The 22,238-nt window shown below is 33.3% G+C and overlaps 1 protein-coding gene across 1 annotated transcript in view; it reads left to right on the top strand.

The window, feature by feature from the left end:
- The window catches only part of GABRG1 (gamma-aminobutyric acid type A receptor gamma1 subunit), a 42,174-nt gene that overhangs the window by 5,322 nt on the left and 14,614 nt on the right, over positions 1-22,238 (top strand). The window contains exons 2-5 of the mRNA XM_006759244.2: positions 9,455-9,603; positions 12,793-12,860; positions 20,463-20,683; positions 21,383-21,465. Coding sequence (XP_006759307.1) covers positions 9,455-9,603; positions 12,793-12,860; positions 20,463-20,683; positions 21,383-21,465 — 521 coding nt within the window. The remainder of the gene's footprint in view (positions 1-9,454; positions 9,604-12,792; positions 12,861-20,462; positions 20,684-21,382; positions 21,466-22,238) is intronic.

Genomic DNA, 22,238 nt, shown 5'->3' with positions numbered 1-22,238 from the left:
GAGCCAAACCGGTTAGGGCTTTTTCTACTTTTAGATATCTCAGAACCTAATTCTGTCGGTACACAAATAGTTTTACCAACTGAAGCCCTGTGTTTCAGGAAGTACGCTTAGCTATTAATCACTCAGTAAAATTTTTTTAAAAATTATATTTTTTATTGTTGACAGCATTACAGATGTCCCCCAATTTCCCCTCTTCCCTTAGTCCACCTTAGCATTCATTTAGCGATTACTATGTGCTGAGTTCTGAGACCTGAGAAACAGTGGTAACAAAGACACAATCCTTGCCCTTGTAGTGTTTGTGCAATGTATATAGGACATATATGTGACTGTATATATGCTAGATACACAGGACAAGGAGAGCGAGGTCTCTGCTCCCAGTGGACATAAACTCTAGAAGTTTATGTTGAGACTTGTTTATTAATATAAACAAGCAAAGACATAAAATGCTATAAATTCTACTCAGAATTCTAGATGAGCTGTAGTGGGGACACCAAAGAGGCTGGGAATTGCAACTCTGCGAAAAGTTTGAATACTCTGAGCTTTCAGTGGGATAAGTTTGGGCCAATGTTACTGAAGAATAGAGAGACAGAAAGATAGCATTGCTATTATGTGGCCTAGGTATGCTCTCAAAATTTGGTAGTTTCTTTTGAAAACAATATACCTATACCTTCTAGGAGAGCCTTTACTCTTGTCAATTAACATATAACGATAAAATGGTAACATCTTATTAAAGGCTATACGTATTTTAATATTGGTGTGATCAGGGTGTGATTTGGTTCTCCAAGTCTGCTAGGATCAGGGGCTCTGGCCAAAGCGTTAAATCTTTGGGCACATTTTTAAAACTATCACTTACGGTTGTACAATTTGTGAATTGCTTAACTACAAGGACATCATTCACCTCTCAGTCCTTCTAGATGTATATAATTATTAGAAAAAACTTTCAACACATGCAGTAGAGTATCTTGAATAAGGATTACCTGTTCCACAAAATAGCACAAAGCTTTTTTTCTGGATTACATTTGTGTCATTCAGACATGTGTTCTTTCAACCAATTTGTTGCTCTGTGCAGGTGGCTTATGAATGTGCATTTGTTTCTGCCATTTCCTTAGTTAGAATTTGTTTTGAAAACCTTCAAACTGTCATAACTAGAATTAACTAGAGTGTTTTTGCTGGTTTTGTTCTACTCATTTGTATTCTCTCCATTTTGAAGTGAATAATCTGAAAGGATCCTTATGTCAATGAAAATATTTTATCTCTAATTTTCTGACCCCAAGATTTAGGGGAAAAGATGTATCTTTCCACATGTAGAGGATCTAATTCCCATTGCTTTCTGTCATTTAATTTCAAGATCTTTTAATAAATTTTGTAATGTAACAGATCTCAATATTGTGCCTCCACTTTGTGGAATTTTTAGCAGCCTTGTAGAATTTATCTGATGTGGAAGAGCATATAAAAAAGAGAATGTGAATGTCATAAAGAGTTGTATTGTTTCTAAGTCCAATATATGTTGTCAATTTCTATGGATATAAATTGGAACAGTGGGGAATTTGATGTTCATTTTTTTATTGTCTAAAGTTCTACATGTGTCTTCTTTTCCCCCAATTGACTCCCCCAGCCATTCCCACCCCGGGCAACTCCCACTACCCCAGTGTCTGTGTCCAGTAGTTATGTTAATATGCATGCATACAAGTCCTTTAATCCAGTTGTCATTTCTTTAAAGACCATAATGAAAATTAAGGTTTCTTTACCATCCTCAAACCAACCATCAAAAACACCAAAAAAAAAAAAAAAGTTTCAAAAGAACATTTATAATCTTTGGATATTCACCAACTACCTGGAGATTATTCATCGGGCTCATGGTTTCTAAACATTTCTCAATTTCTAAACATTTTTCAAAATATTTTTATTTATATTTAGAGAGAGAGGAAGAAAGAGGGAGAAAGAAATAAACATCTATTGGCTGCCTTTGCATGCCCCCCACCAGAGATGGCCTGCAACCCAGGTACTAGTATGTGCCCTGACCAGGAACCAAACTTGTAATCCCTTGGTGTAAGGGCTGACACTCAACCCATTGAGCCAAGGCTCTAAACATTTTTAAAGAACAGAGTAGGCCTGCCTAACAACGTAAATAAAGAAACCAAAAACAATACTCCTAAAATTGGCAAAATATATTGCTTTATTAGTAGTATTTATGGTGATATTTAAGATCCATCACCAACCTGCATGTGTATGCCCATTTGTATATTTAAATTTTTATGTAAATGAAATCAAACACTTGTTTTTGGCACATATTTAATATTAGAGATATCTTTCTTGATTAGTATACTAATCTAGAAATCAGTTGTACCTACATTTCAATGACAATGTGGTATTCTATATTTTAGAAGAATCATAACTTATTATTAAATTATTACATAATAGATTCTATTTTATTTTATCATACATCATTTTGTGTACATACATACATATGTACATCTCTTTAATTTCAATATTTCATTAATATTTCCAATTTACTTACCATAAAACAATTCAGTTTTCTCTTAATGGTTGCAAAACTGCTACTTACCCATATTACCATCAGTACTTGAAGTAATGGACCATTTAATGTTCTGCCAATGTGATGGCTAAAATTTGTCACATTTTTAACTAACTTATTTTCCCTAGGTAACAATAAATGTTAGCATAATTTCATGAATTTTTTGTCCTCCCCCCCCTGAATAATGTATAACAATTATGTTATAAATGTCTTAGTCTCAGTCTTTCCTGTGTCTTTAGTCTTTTTCTAAATTGTGTCATGTCATCCATAAGTTATTTTTTCTATTTTTATATCTTTCTTTTTCTATTTTATTTTGTTTACATGCTACCTAGAAAGGCCTCCTTACCCCAAAGATCAATTTTTCCCCAATATCTTCCTTAATAGTTTCATACTTTATTTACTATATTTTGATATTTATTATATTATTTGTACTTTTTTTATATAAGTAGGACTCTAATTTGTGTTCTTTTAAGTGGCTTAATAAACATTTCAATGCAATTTATTGAATAATTTATTTTTTCATATCCAAACTGGCTAGTCACTTTTATCATATAGTAAATTTCAAATCACTTGGATCTGAATTTGAGTGCTAGATTATGTTTTCACTAATTTCCTTCTGTATTACTACTATATGGTATGGAATACGGTAACTTTGTTTTTCGTGTATTCTAACAGAGCACCTTTTTTAAATATATTTTTATTGATTTCAGAAAGAATAATCGAGAGGGAGAAATAGACACATCAATGATGAGAGAGAATCATTGATCAGCTGCCTCCTGCATGCCGCACACTGGCATGTGCCCTGACCAGGAATGGAAGTGAACTCCTGGTTCATAGGTTGACACTCAACCACTGAGGCGCACACTGGCTGATTTCATCTAACAAAACTTTTTTTCAATAATTTATTCTAACCCCTCAGCTTGATTCTTCTAGTTAAATATACTGATTTTAACCTAATATATACGAACTCTGGGTTTCTGATTAAAATTTCATTAAATTTATAAACTAGCCCTAACTGGTTTGGCTCAGTGGATAGGGTGTCGGCCTACAGACTGAAAGGTCCCAGGTTCGATTCCGGTCAAGGGCATGTACCTTGGTTGCAGGCACATCCCCAGTGGGGGATGTGCAGGAGGCAGCTGATTGATGTTTCTCTCTCATCGATGTTTCTAAGTATCCCTCTGCCTGCCTTTCTGTAAAAAATCAATAAAATATATTTTTAAAAAATGAGTGCTGATACAAACATCTATCCTAAAAAAAATATTATAAACTAATTGGGGAATTATATATTAACAATATTGTTTCATAGCAAAAACATTTATTTTACCTTTATTTTTTTCTGTTATTATGTTCTTCAATTTACTTTTCAATTTCTTTAAATTGACTTAAACTTTCTCTGTTATATATTTTTAAATTATTTTTATTGGGGAAGAAATCAATTTTTGTTTATGATGAATTAGTAATAGTATCAGAAAGCTACTGTGTTTTAAAAGCTAATTTTATATTAGGTAAGCTACAATAATTTAATTATCTTAATAAGGCTAATAATAATAGTTTTTAGCTTTTTTTTCATTCACTGTAATTTTACCTGCAAACAGCAAAATGAGCTTTGCTGGTAAAGCACTTATTCATTTATTCAGTAAGTACTTTTTTTTTATTGAAGACCTGTTATTTGTTAAGGAGTAGACTAAGTACTAATGATATGACATTGAATGGCTTCAAGGAGATTAGTGCCACAAATAAGTAAAGTAGTCAATTAAGATTCAGTGAAATATTTTTTTAAAAAGAAGCCCAGCTGGTGTGGCCCAGTGGTTGAGCACGGACCTATGAACTAGGAGGGCACAGTTTGATTCAGGTCAGGCACATGCCTAGATTGTAGGCTCGATCCTTAGTAGGGGGCATACAGAAGGCAGCCAAACAGGGATTCTCTCTCATTATTGATGTTTCTATCTTTCTCTTTTTCTCTAAAGTCAAAAAAAATTTTTTAAAAAAAGATGCAATATGAAATTAAAAATGAGAGTTCCACAGCAGCACAATTTACAATAGCTAAGATGTGGAAATAGCCTAAGTGCCCATCAGCAGATGAGTGGATAAGGAGGGTGAGGGCATGTGCTGGGGGGTGGAAACGGCTGGGGAGAGTTCAATGGGGGGAGGTGGAGACATATGTAATTCTTTAAACAATAAAGAATTTTTTAAAAAGATGCAATGTGATCAACTTCCTGGTAGAGCTAAGCACTGAACAGATTGGAAACACATAGCAGAGAACAGCTACTTAACTTTCTTGGCTTGGCTCCCTTTTCCCTCTGAAATTTCAAGTCATCCTCTCTCTGTGTGTCAAATGATGGGTCCCATATTTCTTTGTGTTAATAAAATAATCACCACATCGAGTGATTTTACCTCCCTACAACCCTGAAAGTTCAAATTGATAAGTCTGTTACATATCACTTTTTTAGATATTTTACTTCCCTACCAACTTTAATAAGTAATAAAAAAACCCTAAAACCTACAAAGAATTTTTTACACAAAAGAAGTTAACAAATACAATATAAAGGTGAAAAGAAAATAATTTTTTTCTTAAATTTGTTATTTTACTTTTATTTTCTTTGACTTCTCTATCTTAAAATCAGAGCTTATACTTACTCTTTAAAAGCTAGTACTCATAGCCTTTGACATTAGGGTCTCTTCTCCTCTGAAACATCACAGGCATGTTCTTTACTGAAACTTGTCACTTGACCACTATGCTTATAGGAGCTGATGTCTATGAATAAACACAATCTAAGTTGCCATGGCCAATAGGTCACAGAGGAGGCCTGGCTTTGGAGTTTCATCTGCCTTTTCTGAACAGATTAATGGAAGCGCCTTCCCTTGGAGTCAGAACCAGGACATTCACACTCACCTTTATATGAACTATACTCAGGGTGACTGTGTAATTTACCATCCAAATTAGGTCACTTTGCCAGTGAAGGAGGGTGCTATTAATAATGGCTAGTATTCTGGAAAAACAGGTGTAAACCAGGTCATCCAGGGTAAACCTCCATGAATGTTTATCCTGTGTATGAAAAATCGTTTACATTCATTGATTGACTTGCTAGGGGTCTGGTGCAAACACGTGCTCCTCCAGAGGACTGGCGATGGAGCTGTCAATCAGCTATGTCCCCATGGCAGGAGAATCGAGTTGCAAATTTTCAGAGCTGCCACTATCGATTTCTTGGCAGGTTATAGAGCTCTGCTTCTCTCTATAAAAGGCTCCAGTTAATTATTTATTTTTCATGATTAGAAATGTATTTCAGAGCACTATCTGGTGGTACATAGGAAAAGATAGGAATGAATGTCAAATTAACTCATTTTAGTGTATTTATATTTCAAAATTATACAGAAAGATTATAGTATACTATAAATATACCAAAAATAAATAAATTTTGTATGTCTATATTGTAGCCTACTTGGTATATTCATTAGGCTACTTTCCATGAAATCTTTAGCCATTCTATAAATCAGTTTTAATAATAGTCGAGTGCTACATGTTATTTTTCATGTAACATTAATTGCATCATATGAATAAATCATAATTTACTTAAACATAGTCATAATGTTTAAAATTTGCCTGCCACAGATAATACTGTGATAAGCATCTCTATATATAATGGTTTTCTGTATCATTTATTTTATTTTTTTCCACCACCATTTATCCCCTCTATATTCCCCCTTGCCCCTAGATCACCTCACTGTTGCCCATGTCCATGAATTATGTATCATTTTATTAGTTTTTCCTTTATTACAAAAATAAGCTAGTTTAGATCATGAATGTAATGTTATTTGTCTCTGTGTTTCAGCACATACCACATTTGTAGTGTGTAATATTTCTCCATATGTGAATTACAGAGTTAGATTGGATATGTACACACGTTAGATAGTCTTTCTCAACAGGGAGGGTGTGTGATTCCTTGAGATTATTATTTTAACTTCTCGGAACTCAAAGGCAGAGACAAGGCATCCTACCCATGCACAATCCGAATGTACGTCAAATTACTTACCATCATTGATGCATGTGATTATGAATTAGAAAACTCCAAATCCAACCACCCTGATTTGTATAATAAAGATAAAATGAAATTATATTGTGCAAACTTCAAAGGAAAGAAGAAACAAGTCTTCAAGCTCAATCAATATTGTTTTAAATCCTGGCTATATTATTTAATAGTGTATGTCCTTGGAAATCTATAAACCCAATTTACATCTGTAAAATAGAAATACTAATATTTTCTTCAATACATTACTCTGGAGTAAATTACATAACATGTGGAAGGAACTTAGTACATAGTTTCTGAAACATGGCAGGCACTTAATGGTGGATTATATGCTTTCAGTAGCAGGTAATAACAACAATACATCAAATTTAAAATAAATAATTAGTAAATTAAAATATTCAAGAACTTAAATGTAAATAAGATTATGTGCATTCAGGTTATTTAAAGAAGTCCTTGAACATGTGTAGAATTTCTCAGAATATTACTCAAAATCATAATTGTTTTCCCCAAATGGTTTGAACACTCACTCATTCAACACATATAAATGCTACAAATATCTTTCAGTCTGTGAAAGACATTGAGATGTCAGATATGTTATATTAACTATTTTAGAAATGATGACAAGTACTCGTTAATCGTCAAAATATTACCAATATAATATTCAAGGTAATTAATGAATAGATTGAAGATCATTCTAAAAGTTTGGGAAGAAGATGTGGAAAAGTTAACCTCAATAAATGTTTTCCTGTTATTGCCAAAAATGAGGAAAGATAGCTTTGTACTATCATCGAGGTCAATTTTCATATTACCTCTGAGCTAGCTGCGAAAAGGGGAATATAAATCACTATGAGCATGCACTTTCTAGAATTCAAGGATGTTGATACTCCAACAACTCCAAGTGTGTGAAAGGAAATCACACTACTGTGCCAGTAGTATATACTTTTTGAAGTTAAATATGTCACAACAATTAATATAAATGAGCACTTCAAAATTCTGTTAACTAAATGCACCCTAATAGTTTACATAGGAATAAAAATTGTATACTGTAGTAATAAACTACCCCCAAATCTCATGGCTTACAACACTAATTGCTTATTTCTTGTTGAGTCTATATGTTCATGTTGTGTTGACTGTGGCTCTGTCCATGTTACCTTCCCTCCCAGAGTGAAAGAATAGAGTAGCCTCTGTCAGTATGGCTAGTCTTCTGGTAGCAGGACAAGAGCTATCTGGTGAATCATGCACTTACATTAAGCCTCCTGCTCAATAGTGACACATATCACATATTTTTCATTAGTCAAAGCAAATCACAGGCCACACAAGTTCAGTGAGACAGGGGTGTATAATCGTCTTGCAAGAAGGAGCATTTTAAGCCTAAATTAGAAGTCAGTGGAGTGGAAAGTATAATTCTCTGACAGGAAGGAGAGGAGAAGTATTGAGAATAATAACGCACTCCATTATCTATTGATAATGACTATCAGTAGGTGTATTGTGAAGATCAAATGAGATAGTAAATAATGTAAACTTAAGTTTTAATTTCTAATGCTAATTTATACTAATTAAGGATGAAGAGGGTGAATGTTAACTAAACTTATTTTGGTAATCATTTTTTCACATATTATATACACATATTATATCAATATACGCATATTATATCATTATGTCATATACCTTCAACTTATACAATATTCTTTGTCAATTATATCTGAATAAAACTGGACTTAAAAAAAATATAAATGGTGTGGGAGCTGCATTAGATAAGATTAGATCCAAAGCAAACTAGGTCTGAATGGATAACTTGCATATTCACTATTGGACAGAAGCTAATCTTTGAAATATATATAAATAAAAATTATAGTATGAATTTACCTGATTTTACTAGTATAAGTGTTTAGTGTTTTGACCCTTTTCACTGGAGGACTAAGGCTTATTACAGTAGGGTGTGTAAAGTCCCAGATTATCTTCTTCAAACAAAGATGGAGTTACTTATGGGTAATACAGTAAGAGTAGCCTGTTACTTATGATGAGTTGTAGATAAATATCTATATTACTTCATTTTCTACCACGATTCAGAAGTAAGCTGAATCCTTAGCAGGAAGCATTAACTGGAGAGTTAGAGCTTGATTCTTAGGGTTGTGCTTGGGCTTGGCTAGCACTGTTTCCAGTTTTCTACTGGAAAATAGCAGTGGGCTACTGGGTCCCTAAATTCTAACTTCTAGTTCTAAAATTTGAGAGTCATACCCCTCAAATATATGTGGAGGGTGTCACCCATGTTGTATTTGATGATACGACAACCTCTGACAAAGTTTTTGGAAAAATATCTCTCGGTTCTTCTAACTTAAAAGGAAAAAGCATAGATGTGTTCAATACTTGTTTCTTTTTACTTCAACCCTTTCTTCACTCATTTTTCCTCAATTCTTCTTTGGTATGCATGCATTTGTATACATTTTATCACACTAATGTTACAACTTTACCTGTATTCATTTATCTTTTAATTTTTTTGGGGGGGTGTGGTTATTTAGAGTCACCACATAAAGTTGTCCAGATTGTATCCTGCACAGATCTAGGGCCACCATTCACATTTTCAGTGAATAATTTCTAAGGCCTTTAAGGACCATTGTGGGGATGGCCAATAATTATTTTATTATTATAATGTTATTTTACTTTAATATTGTGGTACATTTCTTGTAATAAATTTTTAACACTTGAGTGTTATTATATTAGAGAGTTCATATGATGAATACACTAGTCTTACTGAATATAAAATAATTCTAACACTTTTCCCCCCCTCTTACTTACTATTCCCTAACAAAAGTATAATAATCTTGAACTATTTTTTTAAAATACCCAATTTGGTTAACTTCCTATCATCTGTTTTATTTTTGGAATTATTTAGTGTTGATAAAGCAGATGATGAAGACGATGAGGATTTAACAGTGAACAAAACCTGGGTCCTGGCACCAAAGATTCATGAAGGGGATATAACACAAATTCTCAACTCATTGCTGCAAGGCTATGACAATAAACTTCGCCCAGATATAGGAGGTAAGTGTTAAGTTATCTTCTGAGATTGGGGGACCATAAAAACCATATTTATTGATGTTATTTTAATTTTAGATCACATATTTCTTGAGTGTCTGATGTATGTTAGAGTGCTGGGTTTGACAAGTATTAATTGGAATAGCACTAATTTGGGAGGTTCATAGTCTGATGTGAGAATAAAGGCATGTAAACTTTTCTGATGTAATTACTTTACAACTGCTACAATAAAAGATGCAACAGCAAAGTTTAATGAAACTATCTGAGGATTAGAGAGATATTTTATAAAAGACAATATTTGAGAAATAGGAATTCTAATTTTGTGCCAAAGCCACACTGTGTGTTAATTAATGTAGAATTATAATCCTTGATATTATCGTATATAATAGAAGGGTAATATGCAAATTTTCCCCTCGACCGAGAGTTAGACCCGAGTTCAACCAGGGGGTGGGGTCAGCCCCCCAACTGCCCAGGGCCCCTCCCCCACGCCAGACCCCACCCATGCACGAATTTGTGCACTGGGCCTCTAGTATTTAGTATAAGTAATCCTACTTTGTTCTACTTTAAGATTGCTATTCTAGGTTGTTTGCCTTTATGTGTAAACTTTATAACATAATTTACTTCTAAGCTCCTCCACCAAATCCTTAAAACAAACAAAATATATAAAACAGCAAATATTATTTTTGAGATTGCATTAAATATATGGCCAATTACAGGGAAATTGAAATCTTTACTTTTTTGAATTTTTATCATACCAAATTCATGAGCATTATATATTGTTCAATGTACATATTTCTTTTTTATTAATATTTCCTGCCTGTAAATATTAAATATATTTTACTAGATTTAATTCTCTATATTTGGAGTTTCAATGCAAGTGTAAATACATTGCATAAATACACTTCTGTTGATATCAGAAAACCAGGATATAGCACTCATATCTAAAACTTTCTACACTGTAATTGTGAAAAGTATGCCCTACATATAAAAATGTCCTCAGGAATCATTAACTTCTTGGCATAGAACTATTCAGTCCTCAGTATCATGAAATAAAGAACAGGTAATCAGTGTTTGTTGATTTATCAAATGAACTGAAAATATCTAATTAAGACTTGTATGTTGCACTTAATTGCTTATAAATGGTAAGGAATATACTGAGGATTGAAACTAATAAACCTATTGCCTAGTTATTAATTGATTTTCATAAGAACCATTCTGTAAATCTAGCTATAATTCTCTTAATTATATTATAGTTATTGGCTGCAATTCATAGCTAGTCAAAATAAATGGCAAGCGGTTAAAGCACCTCCTCTCAGAAATCATTAGCCTAAGTTAAATTATAAAACCTTCTATAAATCATATGAGCTACTTTTATTTAAGAAATCTAATTGTTGGATAGCAAATCAAATTACACTGTCATGTATAGGTCTGTGAACCTATAGTTTTGTACTGAAACTATTTCTAACGAATCATTTCTTTTTCTAGCTAAGAAATATGTATGCCATAAAATAAATTCTTTGCTTGACAAAAGACAAACTATTTAAATGTTATGGGTTTCTAAGTGTAGTGTTGTTGGTTTTTTTAATTGCAGAGGGTAAGATTAAATGTTGTTATATAATTGTACAGGCTCTGTGTTTCAAAATGCTTCAGGTTTCCCACTGAAGCTTGCTAGCCTGGGAGCATTGCCAGATGGGAAGGTACAGAGACAGGGAGACATGGGACTGAACCGAGACTCAGGCAGGCAGACTCAGCCAGGTATTAGAGGAGGAGGAGCATCCTGCAGGGGGAACATACAATCTGAATTGTAAGAGGCCAGGAATACTAGGCCAGGAAGAGAAATTAAAGTATAGAAAGGAGAACTGAGTAAATATTACCAAAAAAATGCTACCTTAGAAACATTTATACTACAAGTTGTTTTTTCCTGCTTTATTTCACTTGCACTATTGCCGGGAGCCGGTCCAAGGTCACCTCTCCCAGAAAGGTTGTTTCCCCAGGTAGGGATTTTCCCCTGAAGTTGGGGAGGGAATAAAACCTCTTAACTGTCAGGCGGGTAATTAATCACTTTAACTACGAACAATCATGCTTAAGTACATAATCTTTACTCCCTGTGCCAGCTTAGGCCCAATCCCCCTGGGAAGCGGGCCTAGTCCAGCAAGTGGACATTGCCCAAGGGGTACTGGACTGCAAGAGGGTGCAGGCTGGGCTGAAGGACCCCCCTCCCCCCTAGTGCACAAATTTTTGTGCACCAGGCCTCTAGTCTCTTTATAAAACTTTGTGAGTTTTATATAGATTTTATAAAAATCTATATAAAATAGATTTTTTTCCTTATCTACTTTGTGAAACTTTTACAGATATTCCTCAAGAAACATTTGATATATCATACAATAAACCATTTATATCATATTTTGTGAAGAAAGGGGGATAAAAGAAATTATGTGAGAATGTTTCTCATAGCAAACAAAAATCTTCTGAGTAGAAATTATCATTATCATTGTTATGGTAAATCTCATTATAGGAACCAAAAGTACCTGGCAAAGGTTGAAAGCCTAAATCATAATCAAATATGGCATGATTATGGATATACTTTAATCATATCATTTGATAGATCTTTATAATACTGATCTGTGCTACACATTTTGATAGAATATAAAATACTGTATATACAACTTAAAGACATACTGATAAAACACAAATGGTTGTATAAACATGAAGTTCATATGACATTCATAACATATACTCTGTGAGAATTAAGTAAAAATCTACCTTAAACTGGAGCCAACTATGAACAACCTACAGAAATATTGTTAACAACAAGGGAGGAACAGGGTAAGGAAAACAATAGGCTCTAAAATCCATGCAAATTCTAAAATTCTGTGACTGTTATAGAGAAAATTATCTAGCAATTTTTATTGAATTCACTTCCTTAGATTTAATAAATTATTTAGGTATTTTTAAAACATTTTTAAGTTGTGCACTAGGATGTCTTCAGTCAAAAATATACATTGTAAAATCAACTTGTAAACTGAAAGGTGTTTATGTTTCTGTAACATTTTTTGTTCCTTCATTTTCTAGTGAGGGATGCTTTATTATTTAAAAAAAATAAATAGTAATACTCATTTAGATTTTTAAAACTAAGTTCTATTTAATGAAACCTCTGATCATGTCCTTGACCATTTTTTCTTTGATGTTTTGCAGTGAGGCCCACAGTAATTGAAACTGATATTTATGTAAACAGCATTGGACCAGTTGATCCCATAAATATGGTGAGTAATGAACATTAAAAAAACAAAACTGTGGCATGGAATTCTTGAGTATATACCTCAGTAATGGAATGAATATGCAAGTATTTCTGATCATTAATTCTTAATCAGTTGAGGGCAATACCTCCAATTCCTACATGCCAGGTATGAACAACTGATGCTAAAATATTCCCATTTCTAAGAATGTGTAGCCCTTTACTTCAATGGTAGGAACTATGCTAGGGAAGAAAAGCTTATCATCTGAGCCATCGCGAGTGGATCTCTGAAGAAATATGGGAGAAGATAAGCAGAAGGACTGAGGGGAATGCAGTCAGAGAAGGAAAGGCACTGACTGTAGAGGATGGAGCAGGAACAGAGTCATAGAGGACTAAAGCAGACTGATAAGATCGGGAGACTGTCCAGCAAATTGATAAGCCTGGAACATAAATGCAAGGAAAAGAATTAAAATAATGTTTAGATGCCTTATTAAGGATGGTCATGTAAGCCATAATAAGAAGGTTATGTATTATTTGAATTATATCCCATTCGGTAAGAGAAATGAGTGGAAGCTTTTCATCATGAGCATATGATAGGCAGATACTGTGTGTGTGTGTGTGTGTGTGTGTATGTTTATTGATTTTAGAGGGAATGGTAGAGAGAAAGAGAGGAAGAAGGGGGGAGAGAGAGAGAGAGAGAAGAGGGGGGGAGAGAGAGAGAGAGAGAGAGAGAGAGAGAGAAACATTGACTGGTTGCCCTTCATAAGGACCCAGATCAGAATGAACCCACAGCCTAAGTATGTCCTGACCATGAATGGAATTTGCGACTTTGTGTGTGCAGGTTGGCATTCCAACTGAGCTACACCGGCCAGGGCTACAGATTTATATTTTATATATTCCATACAAAAGCATAGAAGATGGATGCAAGGGGCCAAGCCAGCTTTAGAGTGACCAATTAAGACGTTAATGCATTAGTCTGGACAATAGATCATGAAGGCCTTACCTAGAGTAGTAGCAATTGAGCTGGAGAAGACACTAGTACATTTAAGAAATATTAGATGAGTGAACTCAGAATTAAGAGGTTAATTGGTGGTGCTTAGGCTGACTCCAATTATATAAATGAGAAGACGTTGCAGATGGTAGAGTTACTATTTAAAATACAGATGGAAGAAAGAGGGGTGCGGAAAAGGGATGTATAAACTGAGAGGAGTAGGAGAAGAACTAGGAACAGATGATATTATATAATTGGAAAAAATAAAGAGCATGAAGAAGAAGGAACTAATTATCAATTGTCAATGTACGTGAGAATCCAATGAAAAATGGATTAAATTGGGCCCATTGGTGTTGGCAGTTAGGTGGAACTGGTTATCTTTGCTAGATGAAATTCCATGACATGATGAAGGTAGAAAATAAATAATAATTGAATTTTAAATCCCTCCTCCATCCTCAAAATTGGTCTCATAACCCACTTCTTGTCACAGGTCCCTGTAGACATAATATGGGTTATAGGAATAGACAAGCAACATGTGTTGTTGGGTCCATAGTGGGAATGTAGTTTACTTTTATGATTTTGACATACTTCACTGAGAAGAGAATGTGATGAGAATGGTGGTAGATATTGGAGAGAGAGATGAAAGGAAAGAAAATAAGAAAAGTCAAAGGAAGGCCATTTAGGATGGAAAATGATAAAGTGTGTTATTTATGTTTTATCTTTACAAATTGAATGGCTAGCATTTCATTACTGATTGAAAGACATAATTAACTCCTCCAACAGAACCCATCAAAATTTTTAAAAAATGGTTAAAAGTGTTCTGCCCCAAACCCTAATAATCCCATTTCTGTGTGTCAAATTACTTCCTAGGACCCATTCAGTGGACTCAATAGTGTCTTTATTCATCTCCCTTGATTTTGTAATCTCTGTTAGCCTTTCAAGACACCAAAAAACAGACAAACAAACAAACAAAACAAAAAACTACAGACTAGGTGGCGCAGACAACAGACATTTATTTTTTCCAGTTCTGAAACACAGTAGTCCAAATCAAGAGTGTAGCAAGTTTAGTTTTTTAAAACCCTTTCCTCTTTGTTTTCAAATGCCTACCCTCTTGCTGTGTCCTCACATGAACTATTCTCTCTGCAAGCACATACCCGGTGTCTCTTTGTGTGTCCAAATTTTATCTTCTAAAAGGACACCAGTCAGATTTGCTTAGGGCCCAGTCCAATAACCTTATTGTAATTTAATACCCCCCTTAAAGGACTTAGCTCCAGGTACTTCACATTCTGAGGTACTGAGGGTTAGGGCTTCATATGAATTTTGTGTCAATACCCTTCAGCCCATAACACCATCTGAATGTAATTCTCTAAGATTTTGCTGATTTGCTCTCTTATTTTACATATTCATTATTACAGCAGTCAAGTTGTTTCTCTATTACAAGGACTTAAGCACTTTATATCCAAATCGTCATCACGCCTAACAAGTGCCTGTGTCTGCTCATTCTCATGGTATTATAGGCAGGCTATTTTTTTTTTCTTACTCAATACGATGTTCCTATGATTGTCATGAACTTTCACAGCTGCCTGCACTGACTGTTGTACTGACAGGATTGGGGCCGCACCAGGACATCTTTGTTACCTCATTGCAAATGAATATGAAGAGGCTGCGGAGAAGTTGAATTTGACAGTCTGAAATGAGAAGCTAACTCTCAGGAAATGTTAGCACTGGAGCAAATATCTGTCAGTAATTAGCTAAATCCTGAGACATGGCGAAAACAATCTGGTAAAGAGAGAAAAAAAAAGAAATGGATATCAGACTTTAAGGAATATGTACATTTAAGGAATATGTACCTCATATGAGGCTGCTGTAAATAAAATAGCAAGGTTGGCAAGAAAATTATGATCAAACAGTGGCAAATAAGCCAAGAAAAAAAGAGTTTCAATGAAATTTTTAGTGTTAGCTCTGTTTAAATCGAATTCCTATACACCAGTTGATTATTATAAAGACAAATCATTCTAAATATCTGTGTATATTATTTAACATTATGCAAATATGAGATTTCATAAAACGATATATAACTGAAATGTTAATTTTCTTTTTAGGAGAATCTTAAAATGCTCATTTTTAATTAACCAATGCTTAGAGGAGATAAGCCTGTTAGAGCATATGGAAGTCTACATTTTCATGAATTTTATATTTTTTTGCTCTGGGCCTTTGTTTTAAATTTTAATGAATTCATTAAAGAAAAATATATGGTTGTTAAAATAAACAGAAATAGGATTCAAGGTTATGTTAGTGTTCCAGAGATATTTAACAAGAATGGATAGCAAGAGCCATTTATGATAATCTAACTTTATAAAAGTTTCATAGTACTGAAGATTCATTTTCCCGGTGACACAAATTACACACTTGTGACCTGGAACAGTGATAGTTTTTTAAAAGCTAATTAAGTTAAATTGTTATTAAAACTGGTATACTAAAGTACATACAGGAAAAAATTAAGAATATTTGATACTGTTTATTAAAAAAGAAGTATTAGGGATTAATGAAGAGCAGTTTACATAGAAGACTGTTTTAACTAAACAATACAGAAAAATTAAAATTCAGTTTTCATCAAATGAACAGAATTGCTTTGAATGTGAGTGCAATCAAGCAGGCAGACTTGAGTATAATTAACCAAGAAAGAGGGTGGTTTTACAAGTGGGATGGCCAAGTATCAAATGTGTGTGTGTGTGTGTGTGTGTGTGTGTGAGAGAGAGAGAGAGAGAGAGAGAGAGAAAGAGAGAGAGGGTAGGTGTATAGTTTAATAATTTGTTTGAATACGGTGAGAAATGACTTTTAAGTCTTTTTTGCTTTCTCTTCTTATATCAACCTAATTTTTGGTAATAAACTCTTGAGGCGTATAACTGTGTTCAAACATTCTAAATACACTAGAAAAGCTGGTGCTCATAGACAAATTTTTCTCCATGAATTTCTTCAATTTTAAGGAACACATTTCTTCAACATGATTTGTGCAGCTGGACCTAGCGTTCAATATGTTTATCACTCTCTCTCTTTTTCTCTGCTCGTACCTCCTGTTCCTCCCTCTCAGTTTTTGTTATTGCAGCTTCTAGATTTAAGAAAATAGAATCTGAAGCATAGCTTGTACATATCAAAGAAACCCTGTTTATTCCTTATACTATGTTAACAGGAAACTGTTACTTCTTGATAGGTATATTAATCTGAGAAATTATGAGTAACAAAACCATAAAAAACACAATTTTTTTCCTATCTTGAAAATCGACCTGCATATACTAATGGATGGGAAGAGAAGGAGGTTAGCCTTTCTGGATGTGATGAATTAAAGTAATTGAAAAAAAAAGAATTTATATTTAACAGTTTACACTTTATTTTCTTGGTTTGTACAATACTTTAAAGCTTATTACCATAGTTTTAATTTCTTTACTTTTTAATATTGCATTAATATATTATTTTTGACAGGCTAGCTACTTAAATCTAGTTCTTTTCACAGGCTTTATTTTAAAACAATATAAAATATAGGTACGTTTTGATTCAACACTAAGAGAGATCAAATAAGAAATTATAAATGAATAGTGTTGTTTTCATTTCTATGCCTCTTTCTCAGTATGCTCATTCATTTACCCATATATATGCATTAAAGATTTTAGAATTTGAAAATTAAATTAATCTCTGATCTTCAAATGATATAAAATGATATTAATTTTTGATATAAACAAATATATTTCTCTCTTATATCATGGTTTTGCTTGCTTTACATGTACTTACTACCTATATTGTAACAGGTGGTTATTTCCCACTAAAATATATTGGCTTCCTTCCTTCAGAGAAGCTAAAACCTAGTGGGGAGAATGTCTAAACAATGAAAAATACAGCAATACAGAAGGTCAAGGGCCAAGAAAAAGGCTGTGTATGAGCCCATATATATTTTAAGTTGCAAATGATGACCTTATGCTGTTTTATATGAAAACAAATGTCATAAAAATAATGTATCTGTTTATTATAGAAGAAATTCATGTCTAATATGGGAAAGTTAGAAATTTGATTTAAGTGAAAGAAAAAAATATTCTAGATGGTTGTTATCCAGTATTCATCATTGTTACTTCCAATTTAATAACTCTGTAGATAGCTTTACTAAATACCATAATATTGTGCATATTTTATAGTAATGTGTCTTTTCACTCATTATATCACAACTGTTATTCCACCCACACCTCTGAGACCTCTGACACATCTTAGTCAGATTTTGGAGGTGTCTATTTTGAATTATTTTCAAGATAGAGAGTCCCAGGTTAGTTACAATTTTGTCTTTATAGATTAGTAGACATGCTAATGTGGTAGAATGGACCTGTATTACTTGGTGGTTCTGATATGAAGCTTGGCTTGATGAATAAAGTCTGCATGTTACTGTAAAGGGATTTTTATAGATGCGATTAACATTTAAATAACTAGACTTTCGGTAAATCAGATTATCCATTATAAGGTAGGAGGACACCGTCCAATCAGATAAAAGCTTTAAGAGAAAGCACTGAGTGAGGTCCCTTGAGGAAGAGAGATTCTTTCTCCAGACTGCATTTGACTCAAGACTGAAACTTCATCTATCCCTGCAAACTACAGTTGTACCTTTTCTCAACATGTCTGTAGCCCTTAGATTTGATTTACCGCTAACCATTATCTGGCCCCTCATAATATCTGGACATGTGAATAGATAGTTTAGGGAGAGATAAATTTCCAGGTGGGAAGACCAGATCGCAATCAACCAAATTTTGTAATGAAATTATTCACCTACAGTAATTTCTTAGGCAGGCCTGCATTTTATATGAAGTTTTCTTTCATTACTAGAAAGACAGTAATATTGAATCAGCTAGTTAAGTATGAGACACATGAATAATTGGAAAGCTGACAGTGTAATGGGAAGACTACACTACATAAACTTTCATCAATTATGGTTTGACTTAACGGAGTTAGAAATCAAAATGGCTCACTTCTTCATCTTTACTTACTAATGCTGTGTTCTCAACTCACTTTCAAGGAAGCAACATAAATTTCATAATGTTCACACATGTTAAAAGCCCTGTTCCAAATGTTTATCCTAGAAGCTATCGCACTTGTTCTGGATAAATGGAATTTTCTTTTCATGTTTCTTTTGCTTATTTATTATGCAGCGTATTATAACCTCTAAATGGGAACATGAAGTACAAGAACAGTTGAATCATTTTCTGGAAATTACACTAATACAAACGAGTAAACAAAATTGTATTTTCGATGACATATAAAATGGCACAAATTTTAATGACCTTCTTATCTTAGTGAGACACTTATTAAGGATTAGTAATTTAGAAGACCTTGGAATTATTAACCTCTGTTATGCATTTTCGAAGGACAGATTATGAAGACTTCTTTCTCTCCTTGATCCTAAATTGAGGGGATAATTTTGAATAGAAAAATTTCACATGTCCTCAATACTCTCTGCTTGGGAGAGTTTGACACTTCAGAAGTCATAGCTCTTTCAAAAGTGGTTAGCACTTTTATAAACAGGTATTCTAAAGAAGATCCTGTCAGCTGCTCCTAAGGAAAATTCACAGCTGCTTGCTAAACCCCACCCCTTGGATGGGTAATTATCAAGTGTCACTTTTAATGCCCTGGTAGTTTGGAATACTGCAGCCAAATATCCCCACCAAGTAGCATGAGGTTTCCTCTAGCAACCAATGTTGGATCTTCGCCTAGCCATAATCCTGGCACATATGTATGCCTTTTCCGTTATTTTAAGCTGTTTGTGCCACTTGACTACATACCAATGAACAACAAAATTCTGGCACATCATGTAGATTAAATACTCTTCCTGAGATCTACCATATCTACTGATGATCTGCTCCTCAGAATGGGCAGGAGCCTTCTTACTATTTCATTTACTATTAAAACCAGAAACCATGTCATTAGCCCAGGTTACACTCTTAGACTCTGAATGGTTCATCATTTGTGTCAGTCGAAGAGGTTGTTTGGATCAGGGATAATTTCTCCCAAAAGAAATACATCCAGCCTGAGAAGTAGGAGGTCAGGATAGGCATGAACGAAAACTATTGTGAAGATAATACAAGAATAGCATGGTGTGTGTGTTTATGTGTCTTTGCTTTAAAACAATTGAAAACAGTAATCTAAGTAATCGTAATTAATTTTTTGTACAGAAAATAATGTAAGGGCTTTTAGGTATTTTGGTGAATATTAACATCTTAATTTTTTACTTCATATTGTTTTCTGTGACTTAAGCACAATGTGAATATCACAAAGGTAATATAATTGTTAACAGCAAGATAATTTGCTTTTGTATTTAATGATAATATCCAACATATTATAAAATCTTGAATAAAATTTCCAAAAACTAAAGCCACATTAAGCAGCAGTGATTACTAGAAATATTGGATTATTTTTACATGACTCTTGTAAAAAATTAAAAAAAAACATTTGGATTATGACATGTGTTTTTTTTTGTCCCAAAAGACCAAGTTTAATTGCTATTAACTTATAGAAACTTTTTAAATATAAAAATTCAAATATCTAAAGAAAACGTGCAAAAGAGTGGCTTTACTATTACATGTCATTATTCTTCTTTTTGTCTTTCAGGAATACACAATTGATATTATTTTTGCCCAAACCTGGTTTGATAGTCGTTTAAAATTCAATAGTACCATGAAAGTGCTTGTACTTAACAGTAACATGGTTGGGAAAATTTGGATTCCTGATACTTTCTTCAGAAATTCAAGAAAATCTGATGCTCATTGGATAACGACTCCTAATCGTCTGCTTCGAATTTGGAATGACGGGCGAGTCCTATATACTTTAAGGTGGTACTGTTCTAAAAAGTGTCATTGCTCTAACTTAGTTTTCATGCTAATATTTGGTCAACTCATGAATTTCCCCTTTTTAAAGTTGCAGAGTAAGTAAGAATTATGGTGCTCCTTTTATACATTAAAATTAGTATGGTAACATTTTTTTTAAAAAAACTCAAGTTCAGAGTAACACAGTGATTTTTTTTATAATGTAGTAAAAAAGTCCTTAAGAAAAGATTAAATGAATGCTGATGTGTACTATTCAGGTTTATCTAATTCATTGTCATGAGCATATCTAATGGGTTATTCTTAAGGATAACCCATAATGGAAAGATGTTCATGATAAGTTAAGAGAAAAACTTATCATACTTAACCATGTACACTCTGCTAATTGTTTGTGTGTGTGCACATGCACAAGCCCATATGTATGTGTATTGATCCCCTGAAGCACAAATTTTTAACTGTAAAAAGACATTCTACTAACTGGATACAGAGATAGTTTAGTTGGCTAGAGAGGGAAATGTTAGAATTATCTAACTCATTTATGAATGTTATAATATTGCCACTTAAGATTTAAAGATTATAGCATTATTATTTCCTAGTATATCAAAGTTCATTATTGTAGGCCAAAATTATGCTTGACAATTAGAGAAAATATTTACAATATTTGAAATTACTTCTCATTTTTAATATTTATTTTTTCCATCTAAATAGATTGACAATTAATGCAGAATGTTATCTTCAGCTTCATAACTTTCCTATGGATGAACATTCCTGTCCACTAGAATTTTCAAGCTGTAAGTGATAAAATACATAATAATTTCTTAGATCAACAGATATATAGAGACTAATGAGAATGACAAAACAACATATCAAAATGTCTGGGATGTAGCGAAAGCAGTAATAAGAGGGAAGTTTATATCATTACAGGCCAACCTCAAGAAACAAGAGACAGTCCAAGTAAAAAACCTAACATTAAATCTTAAAGACCTAGAAAACAAAGAACAAAAATGACCCAAAATCAACCTTAGCAAGGAAATAGTAAAAATTAGAGCCGGATTAAAGGAAATAGAGAACAAAAGGACTACACACACACAAAAAATTAATACAACAAAGATCCGATTCTTTGAAAAGATTAATGAAATGGACAAACCCCCGGCTGACTCACTAAGGAAAAAAGAGAAAAAACTCATATAAACAAAATTGGAAATGAAATAGAAGTTACCACAGACATCACAGATGTACAAAGGTTCATACTAGAGCATTATGAAAGACTATATCCCACCAAATTCATTAACTTAGGAGAAATGGATAAATTCCTAGAAATATATTACCTTTCTAGACGGAATCATAAAGAATTTTAAAAGCTAAATAGACTGGTCAATAGAGAGGAAATTAAAACAACCATCAAAAACCTCTCAAAATATAAAAGTTGAGATGGCTTCACCAGTGAATTCTACCAAACATTCAAAAAAGATTTAATACGTATCCTGCTCAAACTTTTCAAAAAAATAAAAAATAAAAAATGAAGAAGTATTATCAAACTCCCAGTCTCCTGACCAAACTCCCA

Source organism: Myotis davidii, unplaced genomic scaffold, assembly GCF_000327345.1.
Source record: "Myotis davidii unplaced genomic scaffold, ASM32734v1 scaffold455, whole genome shotgun sequence".
NCBI classification, from domain to species: domain Eukaryota; kingdom Metazoa; phylum Chordata; class Mammalia; order Chiroptera; family Vespertilionidae; genus Myotis; species Myotis davidii.
This window is presented reverse-complemented; position numbering and strand designations above follow the sequence as displayed.